This window comes from Chlorocebus sabaeus, chromosome X (assembly GCF_047675955.1).
Source record: "Chlorocebus sabaeus isolate Y175 chromosome X, mChlSab1.0.hap1, whole genome shotgun sequence".
Classification (NCBI taxonomy): domain Eukaryota; kingdom Metazoa; phylum Chordata; class Mammalia; order Primates; family Cercopithecidae; genus Chlorocebus; species Chlorocebus sabaeus.
Window position 1 is genome coordinate 134,188,172 of NC_132933.1, and position 24,270 is coordinate 134,212,441.

Genomic DNA, 24,270 nt, shown 5'->3' on the forward strand with positions numbered 1-24,270 from the left:
ACTATGCCAAGGCTCATCCATGTTAGACATAGATCATTAGGACTCGTTCCATTGCAAGTGTCAGTAAGCCCATTCCAGCTGGCTTACGCAAAGCTGGGAATGGATTCCTCAAATAACTGAAGAGTCAATGGTATATGCATGACTGGGGCCAGGAGGTAAGTGACCGCACCCAGCTGCTCTATTGCTCAGCTGGGATCCCTTGGTGTCGGCTCCATCCTCAGGTCTCCAGCAGGTCGTGGATGTCTTTCATGCTTCATGGTCATTCACTAACTTCTGAACCTCCTCCCTATGTCTTGGTAATTCCTCCCATTTGGCTCCTAACTCCCCAAAGCAGAAACAAGAAATTTGTTTTTCCAGTCTCTTTGATAGCAAGAGCACAGGCAGGTAAACTAAGCACTGCCAGCGACTTCAATCCAGAAGAGGGCAACCTGAAGACGTGGAGAGCTCCCAAAGGCCACCTTCTGCCAAGGTTAGTGGCAGAGGTGTCCCGTTTCCAGAGACAGCAGTGGTCAAGATTGTGGGCTCCAATACTGGTTTGAGTTACTAAATCTGTACTCAGAGGAGGCAGCAGTGTGCACCTGTGCTGGTGCAGTCCCTCAGGGAGATGTGGACATCATTCCTGGCTTTGGAGTCACTGAGGCCTTCTTGGAGATCCTGTGAGCCACCTGGTGTCCTTTAATAAACTCCTTCTCCTCTTAAACTAGTGGGAGCGTTGAAGCCACTTAGGTGGTGTTATGCTTTTGTAACAACCCCAAACGTTAGTGGCTTACAATGACAAAGGTTTATTCGGTACTCCAGTTCCGCAGCCAGTGCAGATGGGCTGCGGTTCTGTAACATGGAGCCTTCCCTCTGAAACTCAGGTCAACCTGTCTCTGGAGCATTGCTGTTCTTCTTGTAGCAAAGGGGAAGGACGGAAGCAGCCACCACACTGGCTCTTACACTTTTGCTTGGAAGTGATACACATCACTTCTGCTCACATTCAACTGGGCAAAGCAAGTCACCTGGGCAAGTCTATCAGGGGGGCCATGGTGTCAAAATCCTACATGGGGAAGAGAAGTGAATATTCTGAACAAGAGGGTTCTGTTGTATGCAACCAAGAGCCCTAATATAATGCAATAGTAAGATGGCAGCAGAACTGCCAGCCTCTAGATCATCTCACGTTCAAGTCCAGGATGAATTAGGAAACGTCTCTGCTCAAGAAGTCAAGCAAAAGCCCAGGATTAGCTCTAACTGGAACTCATTGCCTTGGCTTGAGTCACCCTCAACACTGACACATTGTTTTCAAGACACATTCACTGAGCACTTACTCATACGCTGGAAACTATTTAGACTCTGTGTAATACAGCAGAGAACGAAGCCAAATCCATGCCCTCATGGAACTTTCATTCCAGTCGAGGATGGTGGGGACAGACAATCAACAAAATAAATTAGTAAATATGTAGAAATTTAGTGTTGCAGGCCAGACGTGGTGGCCCACGCCTGTAATCCCAGCACTTTGGGAGGCCGAGGAGGGTAGACCACAAGGTCGGGAGATGGAGACCATCCTGGCCAACATGGTGAAACCCCGTCTCTATTAAAAATATAAAAATTAGCTGGGCATGGGGCAGGTGCCTGTAGTCCCAGCTACTCAGGAGGCTGAGGCAGGAGAATCACTTGAACCCAGGAGGCAGAGGCTGCAGTGAGCCGAGATCACACCATTGCACTCCAGCCTGGGCAACAGAGACGCTGTCTAAAAAAAAAAAAGAAAGAAAAAAGAAAAGAAATGTAGTGCTGCAGAGAAAAATAAGCAGGAAAGGGGGGCAGTGAGTCTCTAGCATGAATGGAAAAGAATAATAGCAATTTTCAGTAGGTAGTCAGGAAAGGCCTCACGGAGAAGATATTTGGATATGACCCGAGCAAGGTGAGAGAACAAGCAACAGCGTGATTTAAGGAAAAACTATTCAAGGCTGAGAGCAGCAGCAGCAAAGGCCCTGAGGCAGGAGAGGCCTAGTGTAACTGAAAGGCAGCAAGCAGGCCGGTGTGGCTGGAGTGGAGTCAAAGCAAAGGCAAAGTCATAGGATTTTTGTTTTTGTTTTTGAGACAGGGTCTTGCTCTGTGACCCAGGCTGGGGGGCAATGGCACAGTAACGGCTCACTGCAACCTCCACCTCCCAGGCTCAAGCGATCCTCCCATCTCAGCCTCCCAAGTAGGTGGGATTACAGGTGCATGCCACCATACCTGGCTAATTTTTGTATTTTTAGTAGAGATGGGATTTCATCATGCCGGCCAGGCTGGTCTCAAACTCCTGGCCTCAAGTGTCTGCCCACCTCGGCCTCCAAAGTGCTGGATTACCGGCGTGAGCAACCATGCTTGGCCAGCAAGAGGATTTATAATCAGAGAGGTACAAGCCTTGTAGGCCACTGTAAGGCTTCAGCTTTTCTAGCTGAGGTAGGGAGCCATTGAAGGGTTTTGCACAGTGATGAGACCTAATTTAGATCTTGAAAGGACCACTCTGGCTACTGTGTGGAGAATAGTCTGTAGAGAGGAAAGGGCAGAAGCTAGAAGGCCAAGATCTGAGGCTACTGGCTATGATCCAGGCAAAATGTGATGGTGGCTTTGATTAGAGTATAGCTGGGGAGATGACAGAAAGCTAGAAGATTCTAGATAGATCCCGCAGGTAGTGCCAATAAGATTTGCTAGTAAGATTACGTTGGGGGTGTGAGAAAAAGAAGAATCAAGTATGATTCTTAGTTTTAGGCCTAAATAACTGGAAAGATGAAGTTGCCATTATCTGAGATAAAGAAGACAGAGGCCAGGCGCGGTGGCTCATGCCTGTAATCCCAACACTTGGAGAGACCAAGATGGGTGAATCACTTGAGGCCAGGAGTTCGAGAACAGCCTGGCCAAAATGGCAAAACCCCATCTGTACTAAAAGTACAGAAAAAAAATGAGCTGGATGTGGTAGCACACGCCTTTGATCCCAACTACTCGGGAGGCTGAGGAACGAGAATTGTTTGAACCCAGGAGGCGGAGGTTGCAATGAGCTGAGATGGCACTACTGCACTCCAGGTTGGGCGACAGAGCAAAACTGTCTCTGAAAAAGAAAAACATACCAAGAGAGGAGCAGATTTAGGGGCAGAGATCAGGAGCGTGGGCACAGACATGTGAGATGCTTAACAGACATCTAAATGGAGATGTTGAACATGTAGGTCTGGAGTTTGGGAGAAAAGTCTAGACTAGAGATACACACTTGGAATCTTCTAGGTTCTCAATGGTATTAAAAGCCATTAGATTCAATGAGGTCACTGGGGTGGTGAGAATGAATAGAGAAGTCCAAGCACCGAGACCTCTGAGGTACGGCTGTGTTTAAAGGTCAAACAGATGAGGCTCCAGCAAAGGTAACCAAAAGGGAGTATGCAGTGAGAGGAAATAAACATCGCCAAAGGGCGGCATCCTAAATGCCGAGGGGAGAGTACCTCAAAATGGAGTGATGGGTTGTTTTCAATGCTGCTGGTACATCAAATCCGATTAAAAGGAAGAGCTATTCTGTGTAGCAATGTGGAAGTCACTGGATCAGAGGAATTTTGGTGGAGTGCTAGAACAAGTCCCAAGGGCGGGGACAGAAGAGAAAGCACCAAAAACCAATCTAAGAATTATGTTATAAAGGAGAGCAGAGAAATGGAAGTGGCACAGGTGGAAGCGGAATTAAGGGAGCTTTATCCTGTTTTTTTGCTTTTGTTTTCGTTTTTGAGATAGGGTCTCACTCTGTCGACCAGGCTACAGTGCAGTGATGCGATCTGGGCTTGCTGCAGCCTCAACCTCCCCAGGCTCAAGGGATCCTCCCCGCCTCAGTCCTCCAGAGTAGCTGGGACTACAGGTATGCGCCACCACGCCTGGCTAATTTTTTTGTATTTTTTTTTTTATAGAGTTGGGGTTTTGCCATGTTGGCCAGCCTGGTCTCGAACTCCTGAGCTCAAGCAATTCGCCCGCCTCAGCTTCCCAAAGTGCTGGGATTATAAGTGTGAGCCATTGCACCTGGCCTTTTTTTTTTTTTTTTTTTTTTGACAGGTTCTTAGTCTATCACCCAGGCTGGAGTGCAGTGGTGAAGTCATGGCTCACAATAGCCTTGACCTCCTGAGCTCAAGGGATCCTTCCCGCCTCACTCCCCCAGAGTAGCTGGCACCACAGGATGTTTGGCAGTGCCCCTGGCCTCTCCCTACTGGGTGCCTATAGTACCCCTCTCCCAGTGATAACCAACAAAAGTGTCTCCAGATATTGCCAAGTAACTCCCAAGATTTTGTACCCCAGGGGACATTTTGGGTCATCACAACTGGGTGGTGGGGGAGGATGTGTGCCATAGGCATCTAGTGAATAGAGGCCAGGGATGCTGCAAAACATCCTACAATACACAGGACAGCCCCTACCACACAGTTAGCCAGTCCCAACTCATTCTGATCCGGAGGAAGCGCATGAGAACAGACGGTGGCTGGCAGGGGACTTGCAGAAGTTCTCTTCTGATTGCTTCCATTTTTTCACCGCAATAGGAAGCTAGGTCATCAGCTGTAACCGAGATTGGGGTTGGGGGTACAGGACGTTTAGGGAGACAAGACATGAAACTGTCCTTTAGGAGAAGTGAACACATATTCCGGACTGCAAAAAGGGCTCACTTGAGCTAAGCAGTCATGAATTTAGTGTGAAACCAGTCAGCTTGGATGTGTTCTTCTTGGGCCGTGTTCAGGGGCAGGGTAGGGAGATAGTCAGATGTGAGAGACTGTGGTTTTACCAACAAGCACAAGGAAAAAATGAAAGGGCAAACAAGCAAGTGATAAAAATGACCACAGAATTTGAGCTGGGTGGGGCTGGGAGCGGTGGCTTACGCCTGTAATCCCAGCACTTCGGAAGGCCGAGGCAGGCAGATCACTTGAGGCCAGGAGTTCGAGATCAACCTGGCCAACACGGTGAAACCCCATTTCTACTAAAATACAAAAAGTAGGCCGGGTATGGTGGGGGGGTGCCTGTAATCCCAGCTACTTGGGTGGCTGAGGCAGGAGAATCACTTGAACGGGAGGCAGAGGTTGCAGTGAGCTGAGATCGCGCCACTGCACTCCAGCCTGGGTGACAGAGCGAGACTCCGTCTCAAAAAAAAAAAAAAAAAAGAAAAGATTGTGATGACACCTTGTGAGGGGTGGTGGGGAGAACAGAACATAGTTTCCTTCCTGGAATGGAGAAAAGGAACAAGAGTTTTTCATCAAAGGCAGACACCTGTGTTGCATGCAACAGAGGGACACCGGCTTCTTTTCTACACGGAGGTTAAGTGTGGGAACTTGGCAAATATACCTTTAGAGCCAGGGGCAGACAGAAAAATCGGGATGTGGGGGGCTGGAGAGCAAAGCATTTCCTAGAGACACCATCCAAAACACAACCAGTGGGTGTAATTTTAAGGCCAATTCCTGGCGATCTTGTTTTCCACTGCTAGGGGTTTGGAAACAGGTGGGAAACACTTATTATCAGGCTTCCCAGGAGTCCTGAGTGGGAAACGTGGAGCTCTCACGAATGCAGCCTCTGGCTGGTGGCTGGCCACTCTGGTCATCTTGTGGCCCACAATTTAGGCAACAAAAGCTCCAGAGGCCTCTGAAAATGTCTCACTAAAAAAGCAGACTAGAAGGGGGCCCATGATGAATATGACAGGGAGCTAACTGAAGACATCGGGAAGCAGGTACTAGAAAAACCCGCGCCACTAGCTAGCCTGCCTCTATTTCTGGGGGGGAAATTACATGGCAGATAACCGCCTCCGTTTTCCTACCTGGAAGGTGGGCATAACATTGAGACCCAGAGGTGAAAGTGGCCATGTTTAGTCCAACCCTTGTATTTCACAAAGGAGGAGACTGAGACCGGAGGTGAACAGACTAGCTCGGGTACCCAGCTCCTAAATGGCCAAATCAAGACGAACATCCAGATCGTGACCCCCACATTAGTGTTCCTTGCACCCACCTGGTTTCTTCCAGAGGCCTTCCCAGGAAGACAGGAGTTGGCTGAAGGGAGTTGCTGCCATAAAATCAGTATCACTTTATCAACCTACCGACCTCAGCGGATGATCCAGCAAAAAGGACAGCTGCTGCCTGCAGACAAAGTTCACCTGGGCGCTTAAAGGTGCCCCCCCGCCCCCCACCGCCAAATGATTACAGGTGTGTTTTCAAGCTTGAGGATGGTAAGCAATCCTAGGATGGTGACGAAGATCCATCCGGAAGCCCTGAAGAAGGCAAATGACACTGACGATGAAAACCAAGAAGCACCCTTTGTGATGGAGGGTCCCAGCCCCTTACCCAGACTACAGTCCTGCCACCAAGTCAGGGACCCCGCGCCGGGTTGAATACTCTGCTGTCACCGTGTGAAATTCTCAAGAACTTGACAACAAGGTGCCTGGCATCTTCATTTTGCACTGGGCCCCTCAATCACGAGGCCAGGGCTGCTGCCTCCCTGGAAGCCATAGAGGGGTGGCCCGTCTACACCTCTTCGTCCCCCCATTCCTGCAGCCCTAGACCAAGGGGACCTAACGGAAGTCCTGCCATTTGCACCTGCCTAGGCCTGGCCTCGGGAGGGGAAGAAGGCTGCGGGAAGAGGCAGGGGAGCGGGAAGAGGTCCACACCCTCGGGCAAAGGGCCAGCTAACCAGCGGCCTTTTCCAACCCCGGCAAGCCAGGCGCCAACGCAAAAGTGCGCCCCGGCCCACCCCCATCCCCTGCGCTGCCTGACTTGGTTCCAAGGGTTGCCCCTGTCCTCCTTGCCCCAGAAGCGAGGCCTTCTACGCCGCCTTCTGACTTCCGACGGGCAAGTGGGCCGGGTGGCCGAGGCTCAGTTTGCTGGTAGGGGAAATGCGAACGCGCGGGGCCCTCGCGGGCGGAGGAAGTTGCCGGGGGTGCAGAGCCCGAGCAGGGTGCACTTCCGGCCGTCGAGCCGCCCCGCCGGCACCTCGACTGAGGGAAAGTTTGGGGACAGGTGATAGCGGGGAGGTGCTCTCGGCCGGGGCCCCGGACTCGCCCTGGTCCCAGGGGCTGCGACTCTGATGGATAGGAATGACGAGCCGCCCAAACGCCGGAGCCAGCGACCCAGAGCTGCCGCGAACCCCGCGCCTCGGGGGCGGGATCACGGTGAAGGGGCGGGGCTCAGGCGGAGGGGGCTGGCACTGCTATGAGTCTATGAATAAAGTCTCAACGAGATGTTTCCGCGTAGCGGTTCCATAGTGTAGTGGTTATCACGTCTGCTTTACACGCAGAAGGTCCTGGGTTCGAGCCCCAGTGGAACCATGGTCGCGAGGCGGCTCATTTTGCCTCCTAATCCTCCAGGAGTTTGGTGTGTTTGGGTTTTTCAAAAAAAAGGGGTTTCGGTTAAACAAACAAAAACGCGACCACAAGGTGTTTTTCTTTGTCCTTTTCTTCTTTTTAAAATTTTTGGCATGTTTTTCTCGCAGAAGTGAAATAACAGATACCCTCTCCTATCCCACAAGGTCGCTGCCGCCATCGTCTGACATGAGAAATAGTGGAGGGCAGGGGCCAGGCGAAGTCCTAGACCCAATCTGGCGCCCCCGATCCGGCCAGGCCCTACTCCACCTCTCTTCCCAGTATGCCTCGGAAAATCGGGCGCTCGGGGAATGCACCTGGCTGCCCTTTGCCTGCAAGTCAGCAAGGGCCGGTCACCCAACCTCCAACTAAAATGTGGCAGGCAATACAGCAGCGCTTTGACTGTAGCTGAATTATTAAAGGTCGATCATTATTATGACTCTGATTAAAAGTTCTATTTTTCATTAAACTCTGATGTACAGAGCAAGAAAAAAAAAAAAAAAAAAAAAACACAGTCCTTTATAATGCAGCAGTAGAATTTGTGGAATAGAGTTCATACACAGTATAAAATAAATGTCAGGCTTGTAGACATTCAATAAATACTGGTTGAGCAAACGTTTCTCTAGTTTCTTTCTGTCCCTCTTTACTATTTCATTACAGTTTCGTTTGGGGAGTTTATTATTTGTTTAAATATTGGCTTTTTTATCTTTGACAAGAGGAATGAGGGTGTGGGCCATGGTGAGATGGCGGTAGCAAAAAAATAAAATGAGAAAGGTCACTCAGTATTTTTCTCTGCATTTTTCAACCTAGTTGTGCATCCTTAACAGTGTAGAAATTTGCGTCTTTTCCTAACTTAAGATTATAACTCTTTTCCTGTTATTACAATCACTTCAACTTTATTCTTTTTTTAAACCACCTTAACCATTTTTTTTTCTTTTTTGTTTTCTTTTTTTTTTTTTTTTTGAGACAGAGTCTCGCTCTGTCGCCCAGGCTGGATGGAGTGCCGTGGCGCGATCTCGGCTCACTGCAAGCTCCGCCTCCCGGGTTCACGCCATTCTCCTGCCTCTGCCTCCCGAGTAGCTGGGACTACAGGTGTCCGCCACCTCGCCCGGCTAATTTTTTTTTTGTATTTTTAGTAGAGACGGGGTTTCACCATGTTAGCCAGGATGGTCTTGATCTCCTGACCTCGTGATCCGCCCACCTTGGCCTCCCAAAGTGCTGGGATTACAGGCATGAGCCACTGCGCCCGGCCTTTTTTCTTTTTTTTTTTGAGACAGAGTCTGGCTCTGTCACCCAGGCTGGAGTGCAGTGGTGCCATCTCGGCTTACTGCAACCTCGGCCTCCTGGGTTCAAGCGATTCTCCTGCCTCAGCCTCCCAAGTAGCTGGGATTACAGGTCAGGTGTACGCCACCATGCCCAGCTAATTTTTGTATTTTTGGTAGAGACCAGGTATCACCATGTTGCCCAGGCTGGTCTCGAACTCCTGACCTCAAGTGATCTGCTTGCCTTGGCCTCCCAGAGTGCTGGGATTACAGGTGTGAGCCACCACCTCCAGCCCACCTTAATCATTTTGAAGTGTACAGTTCAGTAGTGTTAAGTATATTCACACTGTTGTGAAACAGATCTCCGGAACTTTTTCATCTTGCAAAACTCAAACTCTATACCTATTAAACAACTCCCCCTTTCCTCCCATCAACTTTATTCTGAATGATGATGTAAAAAAATAGTTAATTATGTCTTGCACTGTACTAAGTATTTTGTATATATGATCTCTTGTAAGCCTGAAAATAACTCTAGAAAGTAGGCATTATTATCTCATCTTACAGATGAGAAAATTTAGGCACAGAGATGTTAATAACTTGCCCTGAGGTCACAATGTAACAAGTGCTAGTGCTGCGATTTGGCAGCCAGTCTGGGTTGGCAGTCTGTGCTCTTAACCCTACCAGGCTGCACTCATCTCCTGATTTACTTAACCAGCCCCCTAACCTTGGCCATTTAGATTGTTTCCAATTTGTTGTCCTTAAAAGTAACACAGCAATGCACAGCTTTGTGTAACTGTCCTCCTACCACCACGAAATTTAGCATTTTCCTGGGTGAATAGGTGTGCACATGATGCCTAGTTGCTTTCAAAGAGGGGAATCCATGACATTTTCATACAATTCGATAATGTTAGTGCTTATGTGGCAGGAAATTGTTCAAGGTCACCCCCTAGAAGATGATGGCGAAGAAAGGACGAAGACCTGAGACTTCTGGGTGTAGTTCCTCTCTCCCTCCATTGCTTCCCTTACATTAAGATAGAATGAAAACAGTATGGGCTGGGTGCAGTGGCTCATGCCTGTAATCCCAGCACTTTGGGAGGTCCAAACCCCATCTCTACTAAAAATACAAAAAAAACAGCTGGGCATGGTGGCGGACGCCTGTAATCCCAGCTACTCAGGAGGCTGAGGCAGGAGACTAGATTGAACCCGGGAGGCAGAGGTTGCAGTGAGCTGAGATGGCGCCATTGCACTCCATCCTGGGTGACAAGAGCGAAACTCCATCAAAAACAAAAACACAAAGAACGAAAAGTATCTTCCTCGCAAACTGAATCTCAGTTGATGCAAGTATCTTCCATGAAACTTCCTTGTTAAGGCAGGTAACTCTGTGGGTTAACTTGATGGGGCTCAGCCGAAGACCTAAGAACTAAATGGATTAAGATGCTTAATGAGGCCAGGGCTCAACTTAATCCCCTGCTCCTGGGCCAGCTCTCTAGTTCAGTAAGGTAGAGCTTCGGCTGAGGACGAGGGGAAGATGTCACGCAAGATAGAAGGCTTTTTGCTATTACTTCTCTTTGGCTATGAAGGTATGTGCTATTCAACCATTGACATTCATTGCATGCTTAATACATAATTTAATTAATATCATTGATAAATAGGAATATAACCTGAATAATATAAATATTATTAATTAGCAACACATGTTAATTAACATGTGTTATTAATGAACAACAGTTGTCTTTATGTGGATGGCTTTCCAGTTCTGTGAGGAGCCTTCTAAAGTTCAAAGGATGCTTAAAATCCAACAGAAAAAAGGATGGGTTTCAGAAATCTATAAAATAGCCATAAGTTGCAATAATTAATGAGAAATTATGGCATATTCTAGAAAACTTTTAGCAGTCAAAGTTGGAGTGATTGCAGAATTTAATATTCCAAACAGGAATGCTACTGACGGTGGAGGAGGATGCTATTAATAATTCTGCTGGGACAACAGGTGTAACCCAGGACCATCCAGGGCAAATCAGGACGTAAGGTCACCCTAGTTTAAATATGGATTAATGTAACATGCCCAGTACCACTGGCATCTAATAAAAAACATAATCCAACTGAGCGTCAGGAAACCCCGGAGACTCAGTACACTCACTCATTTTAAAATTTCTAAATATGACCCTAGCAGAAGTGATATGCCTCAATTAGGAAAAAATAAGGGCAAATCTCTAAAATGTCATCCAGTTCCAATTCCCTCTCAATCTTTGAAATAATATTCTTTCATGCCTCTCTCAATTCTCAAGTACCCATCTGCTCAGAATTTCTCCTCAGGTTCATCCAGACGATCGAATATTGGTTGACTGTCTTCTTTGTGGACATTGTGTATTTGTGTGTGTTACAGAAAATAAATTAAAAAGCAGGGAGAAGGACGTCTCTGCGATCTGCAAATGAGCTGGTAGACAAGACGCAGCGAAACTCACACAAGCAGGGAATCAGAATTCTTGGTTTCACGGCTCACTGCAGCCTCAACCTCCCAGGCTCATGCCATCCTCCTGCCTCAGCCTCCCTAGTAGCTGGGACTACAGGCACGCACCACCACATCCGGCTAATTTATTGTATTTCTTGTAGAGAGGGGTTTTCACCATGTTTCCCAGGCGATGACTTTTGTTACTTAGTCACATTTCTCTGTATTTGGAAAGACTGGTGACGATATAATTTCAAGGTCATTCTGCAAACCCCAAGGTATATTTTTAAGTAGGGATCATGTAAACCAGTTGTCTGTTAGGATTTTTTTCCCTTGCGATGAATAGTCTGCAACTTGTCCCAGTAACTCTACTTTAAGACGCTTTGGGGTTTTGTTGCTTTTCCTGTACTCCTTGCCCCCTCCTCTTTCCTCAGCAAGAAAATCTAAGCAGACTCTTTCAAGGCTTAGATCCAAATACTCCTGGTTCTCAGACACCCCCAGGGCTCACTCTCAGATTTCTCTTCTTTGTGATTGGCATGGAGATTCATTTATTCATTCCTTGGTCCCTTCGCTTAAGAGCTCATCCCTGAGTATCTAATAGGGGGCAAACATTGTGTAAGAACTTGACATGCAGCTGGGCGCGGTGCCTCATGCCTGTAATCCCAGCACTTTGGGAGGCTGAGACGGGCGGATCACCTGAGGTCAGGAGTTTGAGACCAGCCTGCCCAACCTGGTGAAACCGCGTCTCTAAAAAAGTACAAAAAGCATCCGGGCATGATGGCAGGTGCCTGTAATCCCAGCTACTTGGGAGGCTGAAGCAGGAGAATCGTTTGATTGCTGGAGAGGGAGGTTGCAGTGAGCTGAGATCATGCCATTGCACTCCAGCCTGGGCGACTGAGAGAGACTCTGTCTCAAAAAAAAAAAAAAAAAAAAAAAAAAAAAAGACTTGACATTCAGGGCAGATCCTTGTGGCTTCCACAGTGCTCAGTACAACAACCCTGTTCTGTGAACTCCGCATCCCCGCCATGGGAAGAAGTCCTAGAAATGTTTACCAAAGCATTTTACAATTAGACCTGCCCAGTTAGTGGATATCAGCAATAAAAGAAAGACTGTCAGGAGGCATGAAGGATAGCACTCTTCCATGTTCTAGAGTTTACCAATCTTTGTGCATGGCTGGGGAGCTCCAGAAATGTCCACGAAGAGTAGAGAACATTGTCGCTCCAGGTGGCATGCAACGTGGGCAGGGGGAAGTTTTGGGGAGCTTAAATTATCTTACCCGCCCAACGCAGACCTTTAACACCGCTTGGAAGGAAAGCAGCCAGCCAAAAATAGCCAGTGTGGCTTGGCAACCTACTGTGTGCCCTACCCTGGGCCAGAGGGATGCTCCAGGGGACAGAGGACACGATCGCTGCACTTAATCAGCATATTATCCAGATGGAGATGCATAAGGCCCACAGACATGGGAAAGATGCGTCCCATTGCACAGCTGGGAACCTGAAGACAAAGGCTCTTCATCCAATTTACCATTCGCTGCTTCTGTCCATCGATGGCAGTGTTCCTCATGACAGTGAAGTAAGGTAAAGAAATTGCCTTCACTTAGGCGTTGGATGAAGGTTCATTTCGGAGAGCACACAGCATCATAGTAAGGCATTTCCTACGTCTTTTTGTTTTTGTTTTTGTTTTTTTGAGAATTTTGCTCTTGTTGTCCAGGCTGGAGTGCAACGGCGTGATCTTGGCTCACTGCAACCTCCGTTTCCCGGGTTCAAGAGATTCTCCTGCCTCAGCCTTTCGAGTAGCTGGGATTACAGGCGTGTGCCACTACACCCGGCTAATTTTTGTAATTTTAGTAGAGACGGGGTTTCTCCGTGTTGGCCAAACTGGTCTCGAACTCCTGACCTCAGGTGATCTGCCTGCCTCAGCCTCCCAAAGTGCTGGGATTACAGGCGTGAACCACTGTGCCTGGCCTCCTATGTCTTATAATTGAGTCAGGCTTCTATTTCTCTTACAACACACATATTGGATTCAATGCCAGTAATGATTTTTAGAACATCCATCATATTAAAATATCTTACTTCATTACTGGGTCATGTTTATTATATAAAAACAAAAAAAGCCCTTCAGCCTCAAATTATAGGTGACTGTGTTACCATCAGCGATTGCAGGGTTTTTTTAAAAGCAGTTTTATTGAGATGTAATTTATATACTCTTAAATTCACCCATTCAAAGTCTATTGTTCGATCGTTTTGAGTATATTTACAGATTTGTGGAGCACATAATCTAATTTTAGAACATTTTCATCACCCAAACATTAAGCCCTCACTCCCCATTCTCCCTGTCTCCCCCCTCCCCCAGCCCCTGGGCAACCACAAATCGACTTTCTGTCTCTAAAGACTTGCCAGTTCTGGACAGTTCATTTAGATGGAGTCATACAGCATGTGGTCTTTTGTCTTTCGCTTAGCATATGTCATTGAGGTTCATCTGTGTTTGAAGCATGTGCAGATAACAGATTTACCCATGAATATGCCTGTCGCCTAAAATAGTAACACTTTCACACTAGAAGCAATTTCCTTCTTTTTCACAAGAGGGACGTTATTGCAGCCTGCTGCGTGCGTTCCTCCTGTTTCTCAAGTAGATTGGAAGCTGGTTACAGACCATTTTTAATCATTCATAATTTTATGCTTTTCTCCTCGGCTTCATCTGTTTCCATGGGAAGGAATGCTCTGTAGTTGATGATACCCAATCCAAGAGACTAAACTAGGTTTTCCTGTGTGTATCTAAAGCGTGCCTTTCCTCATGGGTTGCAAGGTACATTTCAAGAAATAGACATGCCTTGAAATTTCCTGCTGTGGCAACAACGGTTTTCCCAGTAGAGTGGCCCTTTTGGATCAAGGGGCAGAATGAGCCCATATTGCATAAATCTAAGCCCATATTGCATAAATCTAAGATTGGTGACTGGCAGATGTCTCATGTAACGTGTGGTGGAATCACAGAAGCCATCTAAACAGGGAGAAAAATATGTAACCACATAATCAAAATCTTTCACTATTTTTCCTTTAGAGGCTGAGATTTTTCTCTTGTTCTCCTTCCAACAACGCTATTTTCTGGTATGATACTATTAGGTTGGTGCAAAACTAATTGTGTTTGCCGTCACAATATGTTGTCGTCAAAAATGCTTTTGTTCTCCAGTTTGTTGGTGATTAAATCATTGTGCGGGACTGCAGCAGCCATGTTGCTTCTCCTTTGGTGACAGCTTTTTCTGTAAAATGCCTGTTGTTCCTTCTTTCTCTGCTTATTTCCATAAGAATCTGGTACCTCAGAACCCCAGGCTGTCTACAGACAAATGCTTTCTGGGGGAGGGGAGTCTGGGAGGAAAGAAACACAAGAAATTGGTCCAAAATGTGATTGCGCCCAGGAATTGGCTCTGAGAGCAGGCCTCTCTTCCTTCGACTCTAGGTTTGCTCAGTGACAGCTCGACAGACCAGACCCTCTTCAGTGACAGACATGGCCTTTGAGCCAAGTGGATTTGGTTATGAAAGCCACACTGTCAGTGACCAACACCCCTTGCCTTTGGTCTCCCAAACAGAGGAGCTGGCACCTTTTTTTTTTTTTTTTTTTGAGACGGAGTCTCGCTCTGTTGCCCAGGGTGGAGTGCAGTGGCGTGATCTTAGCTCACTGCAACCTTCCACCCCCCAGGTTCAAGCGATTCTCCTGCCTCAGCCTCCCAAGTAGCTGGGATGACAGGCACGCACCACCACGCCCAGCTAATTTTTGTATTTTTTGTAGAGACAAGGTTTTGCCACGTTGGCCAGGGTGGTCTTGAACTCCTGACCTCAAGTGATCCGCCTGCCTCAGTCTCCCAAAGATCAAAAATCTCAGCCTCTAAAGGAAAAATAGTGAAAGATTTCGATTATGTGGTTACATATTTTTCTCCCTGTTTAGATGGCTTCTGTGATTCCACCACACGTTACATGAGACATCTGCCAGTCACCAATCTTAGATTTATGCAATATGGGCTTAGATTTATGCAATATGGGCTCATTCTGCCCCTTGATCCAAAAGGGCCACTCTACTGGGAAAACCGTTGTTGCCACAGCAGGAAATTTCAAGGCATGTCTATTTCTTGAAATGTACCTTGCAACCCATGAAGATTACAGGCGTGAGCCACTGGCCTGGCACAATTGATGTTGGCCTAACTGACAGGGCCCTTCAGAAACTGCCTCGCAGCCAGTCCCAGCTTCTCTTGAGGGTGGGGATGGGACAGAGCATCTTCTGGACTAGCAGCCCCCAATCAGCTAGGCCCTAATTGCTGATTTCCTTTGCATTTCTTGATGAACAGCTACAGGCCTGAGGTTAGAAGTTCATGTAGTCGTTAACTCCGCAGAGCACAGGGCACCATCCAGCCTTTCTGAGCTTCCCCTTGAGTTCCAGAAGCATCCTTCCGGCTGCCAGCTCGATTTCAACACTGGGGTGTCCCCTAGGCATCTCAAATTCATTATGTCCCAAACAGACCATCCTCCTCCTCCTCCTCCTCCCCATATCCCTTGTCCTCGCTGAAACCTTCTCCCTCTTCCCCCCACCCGGCAAATGACAGCTCTATCCTCCCAGTTGCCCCAGCCTCAGACTTCTGTTTCTTTCACACCCCCACCCCTGCCACGTGTAATCTGTCCACAGATCCTGTGGGCACCACTTCCCCAATGCAGTCAGAATCCAGCCACTTAACACTTCCACTGCCACCACCTGGGCCAAGCTACCATCTTCTCTCCCTCGGATAACTGCACTCACCTCGGAACCGGACCCCGTTGCCACACTTGCCGTGGCCAGCCCAGTCCACAGCACTGTACCAGAGGGAGCCTTTGAAACCGTGGTCAGTAATGTCCTTATCTATCCTCAAGTTCCACAAAGCCTCACATGGCCCATGAGGCCCTGCAGGAACTGGCTCCCTGACACCCCCAACCTCCTCATCTCCTAAGACTCTCTCTCCTCTAGCTCCAGCCTCAGGGGCTCCTTGCTCTTCCTGGAACATGCCAAGCACATACTCACCTTGAGTGCTTGGCACATGCTGTTCCCTCTGCCCAGAATGCTTTGCCCACAGGTGTGTCGCCTCCTTCGAATCTTTGCTCCAACATCACCTTCTCAGTGAGGGCTTCCCGAAGCCCAAAAGGACCAGTTCCTGTCCCCTACTTCCTTGCGTTTTCTCCACAGTAGTCACCGTCATTTTCCATACTATCTATTCTCTTCCTTCGTTCATTAATGTATTCTCCCCACGCACTCCCACCCAACACACACACTAGCCTATGAGCTTTATGATGGCATGTGTTTTTCCTGTTTTGTTTACTGCTCTATCCCCAGCACCTAAAGCTGGGACTGGAATGTAGTAGATGAATATTAGTAATGAATATTAGTTGAATGAATGAATGCTTTGAGGTGAGTCATTATCAGTCATCTTTTGTATGGGTTTCTATAACCTGTGGGCAAGAAAAAGGTGGACTGAAAAGGCCAGAGCAAGTGGTGAGCTGAAGGACAGGAAAAACCTTCTTTTTTTTTCTTTTGAGACAGGGTCTCACTCTGTCACCCAGACTGAAGTGCAGTGATGCAGTCATGCCTCACTGCAGCCTCTAACTCTCATGATCCTCCCACCTCATATCTTCCGAGTAGCTCAGATCACAGGTGTGTGCCACCACACCTGGCTAATTTTTATTTATTTTAACAAACAAATTTGTTTGTTTGTTTATTTTAGCAGAGACAGAGTCTCGCCATGTTGCCCAGGTTGGTCTCAAACTTCTGAGCTCAAGGGATCCTCCCACCTCAGCCTCCCAAAGTGTTAGAATTACAGCCATGAGCCACTGTGTCCGGCCAGGAAACATCCTCTTTATAAGGAGGGGGCTGAGCAGGCGGAGAAGTAGGGGTGGGAGGACGCATTTGAGGCAAAGAAATTCTATGGAGGCAAGAGACGGTCTGGCACATTTGCAGCTTGGCGAGCAGTACAGAGTGAGAAACATAAATCCTGAGAGGTAGGCAGGAGTTAGATTTATCTGCATGACCCCTTGAAGGACACTTTATTATTATATGCATCATAGGGGTGCGGAAATGGAGAGATTGTAATACATGTCAGAGGTGGGACTCAGCCCCTGGCCACAGTGCGCTGTTTGCACAGGAGAGTGTTTGCCCCTCATTGCCTCAGCGCATGGAGGATGAAAGAGACAAGTCTCTCTTTAGCAGGTAGAGTGCCTGGGAGAGAGGGTGGGCCTCAAAGCAGGTAGTGGCAGTGACTCATGACTGTAATCCCAGCACTCCAAGAAGCCGAAGCCAGAGGATTGCTTGAGCCCAGGAGTTCGAGACCAGCCTAAGCAACATAGTGAGACCCCCATCTCTATAAAAATATGTTTAAAAATATTGGGTGTGGTGGCACGGGCTTATAGTCCCAGCTACCCTGGGGTGCTGAGGTGAGAGGATGGCTTGAGCCCAGGAGTTCAAGGCGGCAGTAAGCTATGATTGCCACTGCACTCTAGCCTAGGCAACAGAGTAAGACCCAGTCTCAAAAAAAAAAAAAAAAAAAAAAAAAGAAAAGAAAAGAAAAGAAAAGCCAGGCGTGGTGGCTCACGCCTGTAATCCCAGCACTTTGGGAGGCCAAGGCGGGTGGATCACCTGAGGTCAGGAGTTCCAGACCAGCCTGACTAACATGGTGAAACCCCATCTCTACTAAAAATACAAAATTAGCTGGGCGTGGTGGCGCATGCCTGTAATCCCAGCTACTCAGGAGGCTAAGGCAGGATAATCGCTTGAACCCAGGAGGCAGAGGTTGCGTTGAGCCGAGATCACGCCGTTGCACTCCAGCCTGGGCAACAGGAGTGAAACTCCGTCTCAAAAAAAAAAAAAAAAAAAAAAAATTCATTGTTAACTTCCTCTGCCAGCACAGAGTCTGACATCGTGGGACTGTCTTTGTCTGTCTGAGAAGCTCTAATAAAATACCATGAACTAGGTGACTTATAAACCACAGAAATTTATTTCTTACAATACTGGAGGCTGGCAAGTCCATGATCAAGGTGCCAGCAGATCTGGGTCTGGTGAGAACCTGCTTCCTCCTTCATCCCTGGCACCTTCTTGCTGTGCCCTCCCATGGCAGAAGGGGCAAGCTAGTGATGGGAAGAGGGGCAAGGCGTGGTCCCTGCCTCGGGCTCCACCGCCAGGCCTGTGCCCAGGGACCTAGGTGAGGACAGGCACTCCTGCTTTCGTGCCCAAATGCTGCATTTCCCAAGACCACCCTGGTCCACCACGCCCCCATCCTGTGCCTATCAAAACTCCGAGACCCTAACAAGCAGACACACAAGCGGCTGGACGTGGAGAGGAGCACATTGGCGGAAGAAGACACAAGTGGCTGGACGTGCAGAGGCCGTTGAGAAGAGTGCGCCGGCGGAAGAGCACACGATAGACACCTGCAGCCCCAGGCCATCAACCAGCGGAACAAGGTGGAGTTTGGCCGGGGCTATCAGAGAAGAGTGGGGCCACCTAGCAAGCCCAATTCCAGGGGGAAAGCATCATCCTTCTGGCTCCCCCATCTGCTGAGAGCTCCTTCCACTCAATAAAACCTTGCACTCATTCTCCAAGCCCACATGTGATCTGATTCTTCCAATACACCAAGGCAAGAAGCCCTTGTGACAAGGCAGGGGTCTAATGGAGCTAACACAAGCCGCCTACAGACGGCAAACTAGAAGAGCACCCTGTAACACACGCCCGCTGGGGCCTCAGCTGTAAACATTCACCCCTAGACACTGCCGTGGGGTTGGAGCTCCACAGCCTGCCCGTCTGTATGCTCCCGTAGAGGTTTGAGCAGCGGGCACTGAAGAAGCGAGCCACAGCTCCCTTGAATGCCCTGAGAGGGGGACAAGGGGGACCTTTCCTGTTTCACTAGCTCCCTGGGGTCTCTTTTACGCAGATACTAATCCCATGTGTGAGGGCAGAGCCTAATCACCTCCCAAAGGCCCCACATCTTACTACTACCACATTGGTGATTGGGTTTCAACATATGAATTTTGGGGGGACACTAACATTCAGATCATAGCAGGGACGCTGGTGGCCTCCTACAAAGATGGCGCTTCCTAACCTTCCTTGCTACCTGAGAAGGTCAATTCTGCCCGTAGCGGGGGAGTAACCAGTGGGACAGGCGCCCAGGAGAGACAGCAGTGTGGTGGCTGCAGGTGAGGGCGGCCCTGAATCTTCCTAGGCTAAGACACATGTGCGCTTCACTCCCACTGCAGCCCCTGCATAGCCCATGGAAGTACTCACCATGGGCATGGTGCAGTGGCCTGTCTTCTCCTGGGTCTTCAAGCCCCTTGTGAGCAGAGTGAGGCTTCCATTTCAGAAGGCCCGGGCCCTACTATAGTGCCGGGCCTACAGTGGACACAAAAAAAGTGGTTGCAGAACAGGGAAATGTGTATTATTGAAATTAAAGCTTTTATGATTGTGATGATAAAGGCTTTGTGTGTGGTTTTTAAAAGCTTTTTGTGAGCATCAGATTCACTTTTTAAATAGCGAAGTGGTTAAAGGAGGGACTTTTATTTCCATTTTTTACACTCAGCTTTTGTTTGAAATTTTTTTATCATCAGAAAAGAAAGAAAGATATTTGTTTTGTTCAAAATGTCTGGGAAGGCCGGGTGTGGTGGCTCACACCTGTAATCCCAGCACTTTGGGAGGACAAGGCCGGTGGATCACCTAAGGTCAGGAGTTCAAAACCAGCCTGGGCAACATGGCAAAACGCAGTCTCTATTAAAAGTAAAAAAATTAGCCGGGCATGGTGGCTGTAATCCCAGCTACTCAGGAGGCTGAGGCAGGAGAATCGCTTGAACCCAGAAGGCAGAGGTTGCAGTGAGCCAGTCTCAAAAGAAAAAAGAAAAAAGTCTGGAAAATGGAGTTTTGGTGGTATAGGGGAGAAAAAGTAATCGCTTTTCCTCACTTATCTCAAGGTTCATGGCTGAGACCCCTACAACAAAAGACAGATTAATGAGGGAACACTATCCACACTTATTTCATAAGTTTTACATGGCACAGGAGCTTTCAGAAATGAAGACCCAACGAAACAGGAAGATCTGTGCATTTTTGTGGGCAGTTGTGTGGAAATATGATTGGAGGATCAGAGGGTACGATCTAATGGTAATAAATGAGAAAAGCATAACAAGGCCTGTTTGTTCAGATTTGTGTTGGCGCTCCTGTGTGATATTCCTTTCCTCCGGGTATAGGGCGGGACACCTGTCACGTGAGGGTCTTCAGGGGAGAAGAGTAGACTGACCTTCCTAGGTTTGAGGGTCTGCTTCAGGGAAGACGGAGTGAACGGAATTCTGTGACCCATTTCAGGAGAGAAAGGGGCAAGGGCTGCTTTTGTTTCTATGACCAGCTTCAGGAGAGAGGGGGCGGGAGCAGCTCCGGGAGGCCTTCCTGCTTCTGCAGTTTTCTCAGTTTCGTTGTGTGTCCAGGTGCCCTATTTGGCGGTAGCGTTTCCTGCACCCCATCAGTGCTTTAAACCAGCAGCGTCCAATGCAACCTTCTGCGATGATGCAAACGTTCTGTATCTTCTTAGCCAGTACAGTAGCCACTAGCTTCATGTGGCTCTGAAGCACTTGAAATGTGGCTGGTTTGACTGAAGAATTGAACTTTTTATTTTGATCATTTTAATTAATTTTATTTTATTTTTTGAGACAGAGTCTCACTCTGTTGCCCAGACTGGAGTGCAGTGGGGCAATATCAACTCACTGCAACCCGAGTTCAAGTGATTCTCCTGCCTCAGCCTCCCAAGTGGCTGGGATTACAGGTGCCTGCCACCACGCCCAACTGATTTTTGTATTTTTAGTAGAGACGGGGTTTTACCATGTTCGCCAGGCTGGTCTCGAACTCCTGATCTCAAGTGATCGGCCTGCCTCAGCCTCTCAGAGTGCTAGGATTACAGGCATGAGCTACCACGCCCGGCCAATTTTAATTAAATTCCAATACCACGTGCGACTAGTCACGACTACATTGGACAGTGAAGCTTTAAACAATCAGTTTCTGCTAATATATGCAAACTTTACCTGTTAAAGTGTGAATTCATTCTCTTTATTCATGCTTCTATAAAGAGAGTTTATATGTCAGTTTTATGTTAAATTTTGCACACTTTCAATTTTCCCACATTGTGTATATGGTACTTATACTTTGATTGTGGTTTGATATTTCCTGTGCATTATAGACAAACCTATAAAATAATTTCTAAATAATGTCTTGATCCTAAATCACCGAATTGTGGCACAGTGAGGGAACTGGGAATCAGCTCCTGAATAGCACATTGGGCAGGCAATAGGGATGATGATGATGATGATGATGATGATGATGATGAAGATTTAATAAGAAAAACCTGGGGCCAGGCATGGTGGCTCATGCCTGTAATCCCAACACTTTGGGAGGATGAGGCAGGAGAAGCACCTGAGGTCAGGAGTTCGAGACCAGCCTGGCCAACATAGTCAAACGCTGTCTCTACTAAAAATACAAAAAATTAGCCTGGCGTGGTGGCAGGCGCCTGTAATCCCAGCTGCTTGGGAGGCTGAGGCAGGAGAATCGCTTGAACCCAGGAGGCGGAGGTTGCAATGAGCCAAGATCGCGCCATTGCACTCCACCCTGGGCAACAAGAGCGAAACTCCGTCTCAAAAAAAAGAAAGGAAGGAAGGAAGGGAGGGAGGGAGGGAGGGAAAGAAAGGAAGGAAGGAAGGAAGGAAGGAAGGAAGGAAGGAAGGAAGGAAGGAAGGAAGGAAGGAAGGAAGGAGGAGAAAGATGACAGAAAATCTTCACACTGTTAAGTGAAAGGGAAAGCAGGATACAACATTGTTTAGATAGTAGGCTCTCAAATATATTTAAAAATACACATAGAAAAATGACAGAAAATATTTATACTAAAATGTTAACAGTGTTGGCTTTAGTGGTAACAAATATAGGTGTTTTCCTCTCCCTGCCCTGTCCACTTTGCTACATTATGTAGTTTCCAAAATTCTATAACGAACAAAAATATTATCTTTTTTTTTTTTTTTGAGACGGAGTCTTACTCTTCTTGGCTCACTGCAACCTCCACCTCCCGGGTTCAAGCAATTCTCTTGCCTCAGCCTCCTGAGTAGCTGGGATTACAGGCGCATGCCACCACACCTGGCTAATTTTTGTATTTTTAGTAGAGATGGGGTTTCATCATGTTGGTCAGGCTGGTCTCAAACTCCTGACCTCGTGATCCACCCGCCTTGGCCTTGTAAAGTGTTGGGATTACAGGCGTGAGCCACTGCACCCGGCCATGATTATCTTTTTTTTTTTTTTTTGAGACAGAGTCTCACTCTGTCACCCAGGCTGGAGTGCAGTGGTGCAACCTCCGCCTCCTGGGTTCAAACGATTCTCGTGCCTCAGCCTCCCGAGTAGCTGGGATTACAGGCATGTGCCACCATGCCTGGCTAATTTTTGTATTTTTTGTAGAGACAGGGTTTTGTCATAGTGCCCAGGCTGGTCTCGAACTCCTGGCCTAAGTGATAGGCCCGCCTCGGCCTCCCAAAGTGCTAGGATTACAGGTGTGAGTCACTGTGCCCAGCCTATAATGATGATCTTGTTCTTTCTGTTTAATTTTACTGTCCCCAGCTTCTTAGCATCTGGGGATGTTTTTCCTGGCAGATATTTACTTACCATGACTTCTTCCAGAAGGGGTGTTGGTAGCTTTCATGTGACTATTTCTATTTCACTTTTCCATGTAACGAGTGATGCTGTTGGATTTCTCTTTTATTAATTAGATTTTTTTCTGTCTCATCCTTTTGCTTTAGCCACATTGGGATTATCGTCTACCGAGGTACGTAACAGTAAGGAGGCTGGAATGTACAGGCATAGTGCTTTTGAAAATTTTCCCAACCAAAAATAACATACAGGACTATCACTTTGTTTGTTTGTTTTTAAATGTATTTTGAAATATATTTTGGCTGGACATGGTGGCTCATGCCTGTAATCCCAGCACTTTGGGAGGCCGAGGCAGGCAGATCACTTCAGGTCAGGAGTTTGAGACCAGCTTGGCCAACATGATGAAACCCTGTCTCTACATAAAAAATATAAAAATTAGCCAGGTGTGGTGGTACACACCTGTAATCCTAGCTACTCAGGCGGCTGAGGCAAGAGAATCGCTTGAACCCAGGAGGCAGAGGCTGCAGTGAGCCAAGATCACACCACTGCACTCCAGCCTGGGCGACAGAGCGAGACTCTGTCTCAAAAAAAATAAATAAAGTATTTTTTTGGTGATGGTGGCAGTAGCACATTTGACCTAGGCAAGCTCCACGACTGGTGTTTGAATTAGAGAATGAAAGTAAAGCAGGTCTTCAATCAGATGGCACAATCTTGAATCTATCTCCACATAGGAACTTCCAGGGGATGTGAAGAGTCTAAACTTGGATTGGGGCTCCCCAAACTCCTGAAGACACTATAATGGGGTGAACGGTGCCCTCTAGATGGGTGTATCCATGAGATTATTAGTTGGTCGCCCAGGGTGGCAGACATTTACGTATTTAGAACCGAAGATGAGTGGTAGCTGTGTGTATTAAGGCTGGATTAATAGCTCAATTTGGCCATTGCAGCAAAGCTGCTATAGACGATGCATAAGGAATGAGTGTGATCACTCCAGAGGTGGCAACCACAGTTGCCTTTGACCATGACTTTTCTGCCCTGCCTCTCTGGTTGGCTGCAGGATGAAGGCGAGGACCCCTGGTACCAAAAAGCATGCAAGTGTGATTGCCAAGGAGGACCCAATGCTCTGTGGTCTGCAGGTGCCACCTCCTTGGACTGCATACCAGGTGAGTATCCCCTGTCCTTGGGATGGAACAGTCATTGGGAACACCCCATTTCTCTTCCTTTTTCCCACTCAGCTGAATTAACCTCCTGAACGCTACCCCCATCTTTAGAATGAAAGATGAATGGTAGCTGTGTGTGTTTATTTATTACTATTATTAAGCCTATGTTAATGTGGGTTTTCTCCAGTTGGCCTCTGAGCTTCGAATCTCACACTGGTCCCTGCTTCAACACATGGCGTGATGTCAGTGTCTAGAAACAGCTCCCTAGATCTCCATGTCTCCAGGTTGAGATGGTAGGATGGGACCTAACTTTCAATGAAATCGATGAATGGGACTGACTGAAAATAAATTAACGGGTGGACGGGCACAGTGGCCCACGCCTGTAATCCCAGCACTTTGGGAGACCGAGGCGGGTGGACTGCTTGA

General features: G+C 47.7%; 1 protein-coding gene and 1 non-coding gene across 2 annotated transcripts in view; both read left to right on the forward strand.

The window, feature by feature from the left end:
- Positions 1–7,209: 7,209 nt before the first annotated feature.
- Positions 7,210–7,282, forward strand: TRNAV-UAC (transfer RNA valine (anticodon UAC)). Its single transcript has one exon. It is a non-coding gene; the product is annotated as a tRNA-Val (tRNA).
- Positions 7,283–10,065: 2,783 nt separating this feature from the next.
- RS1 (retinoschisin 1) overlaps positions 10,066–24,270 on the forward strand; it is a 32,069-nt gene continuing 17,864 nt past the window's right edge. Inside the window, exons 1-3 of the mRNA XM_073013856.1 lie at positions 10,066–10,157; positions 22,834–22,859; positions 23,742–23,847. Of these exons, the coding sequence (XP_072869957.1) occupies positions 10,106–10,157; positions 22,834–22,859; positions 23,742–23,847 (184 nt within the window). The 5' untranslated portion in view covers positions 10,066–10,105. The remainder of the gene's footprint in view (positions 10,158–22,833; positions 22,860–23,741; positions 23,848–24,270) is intronic.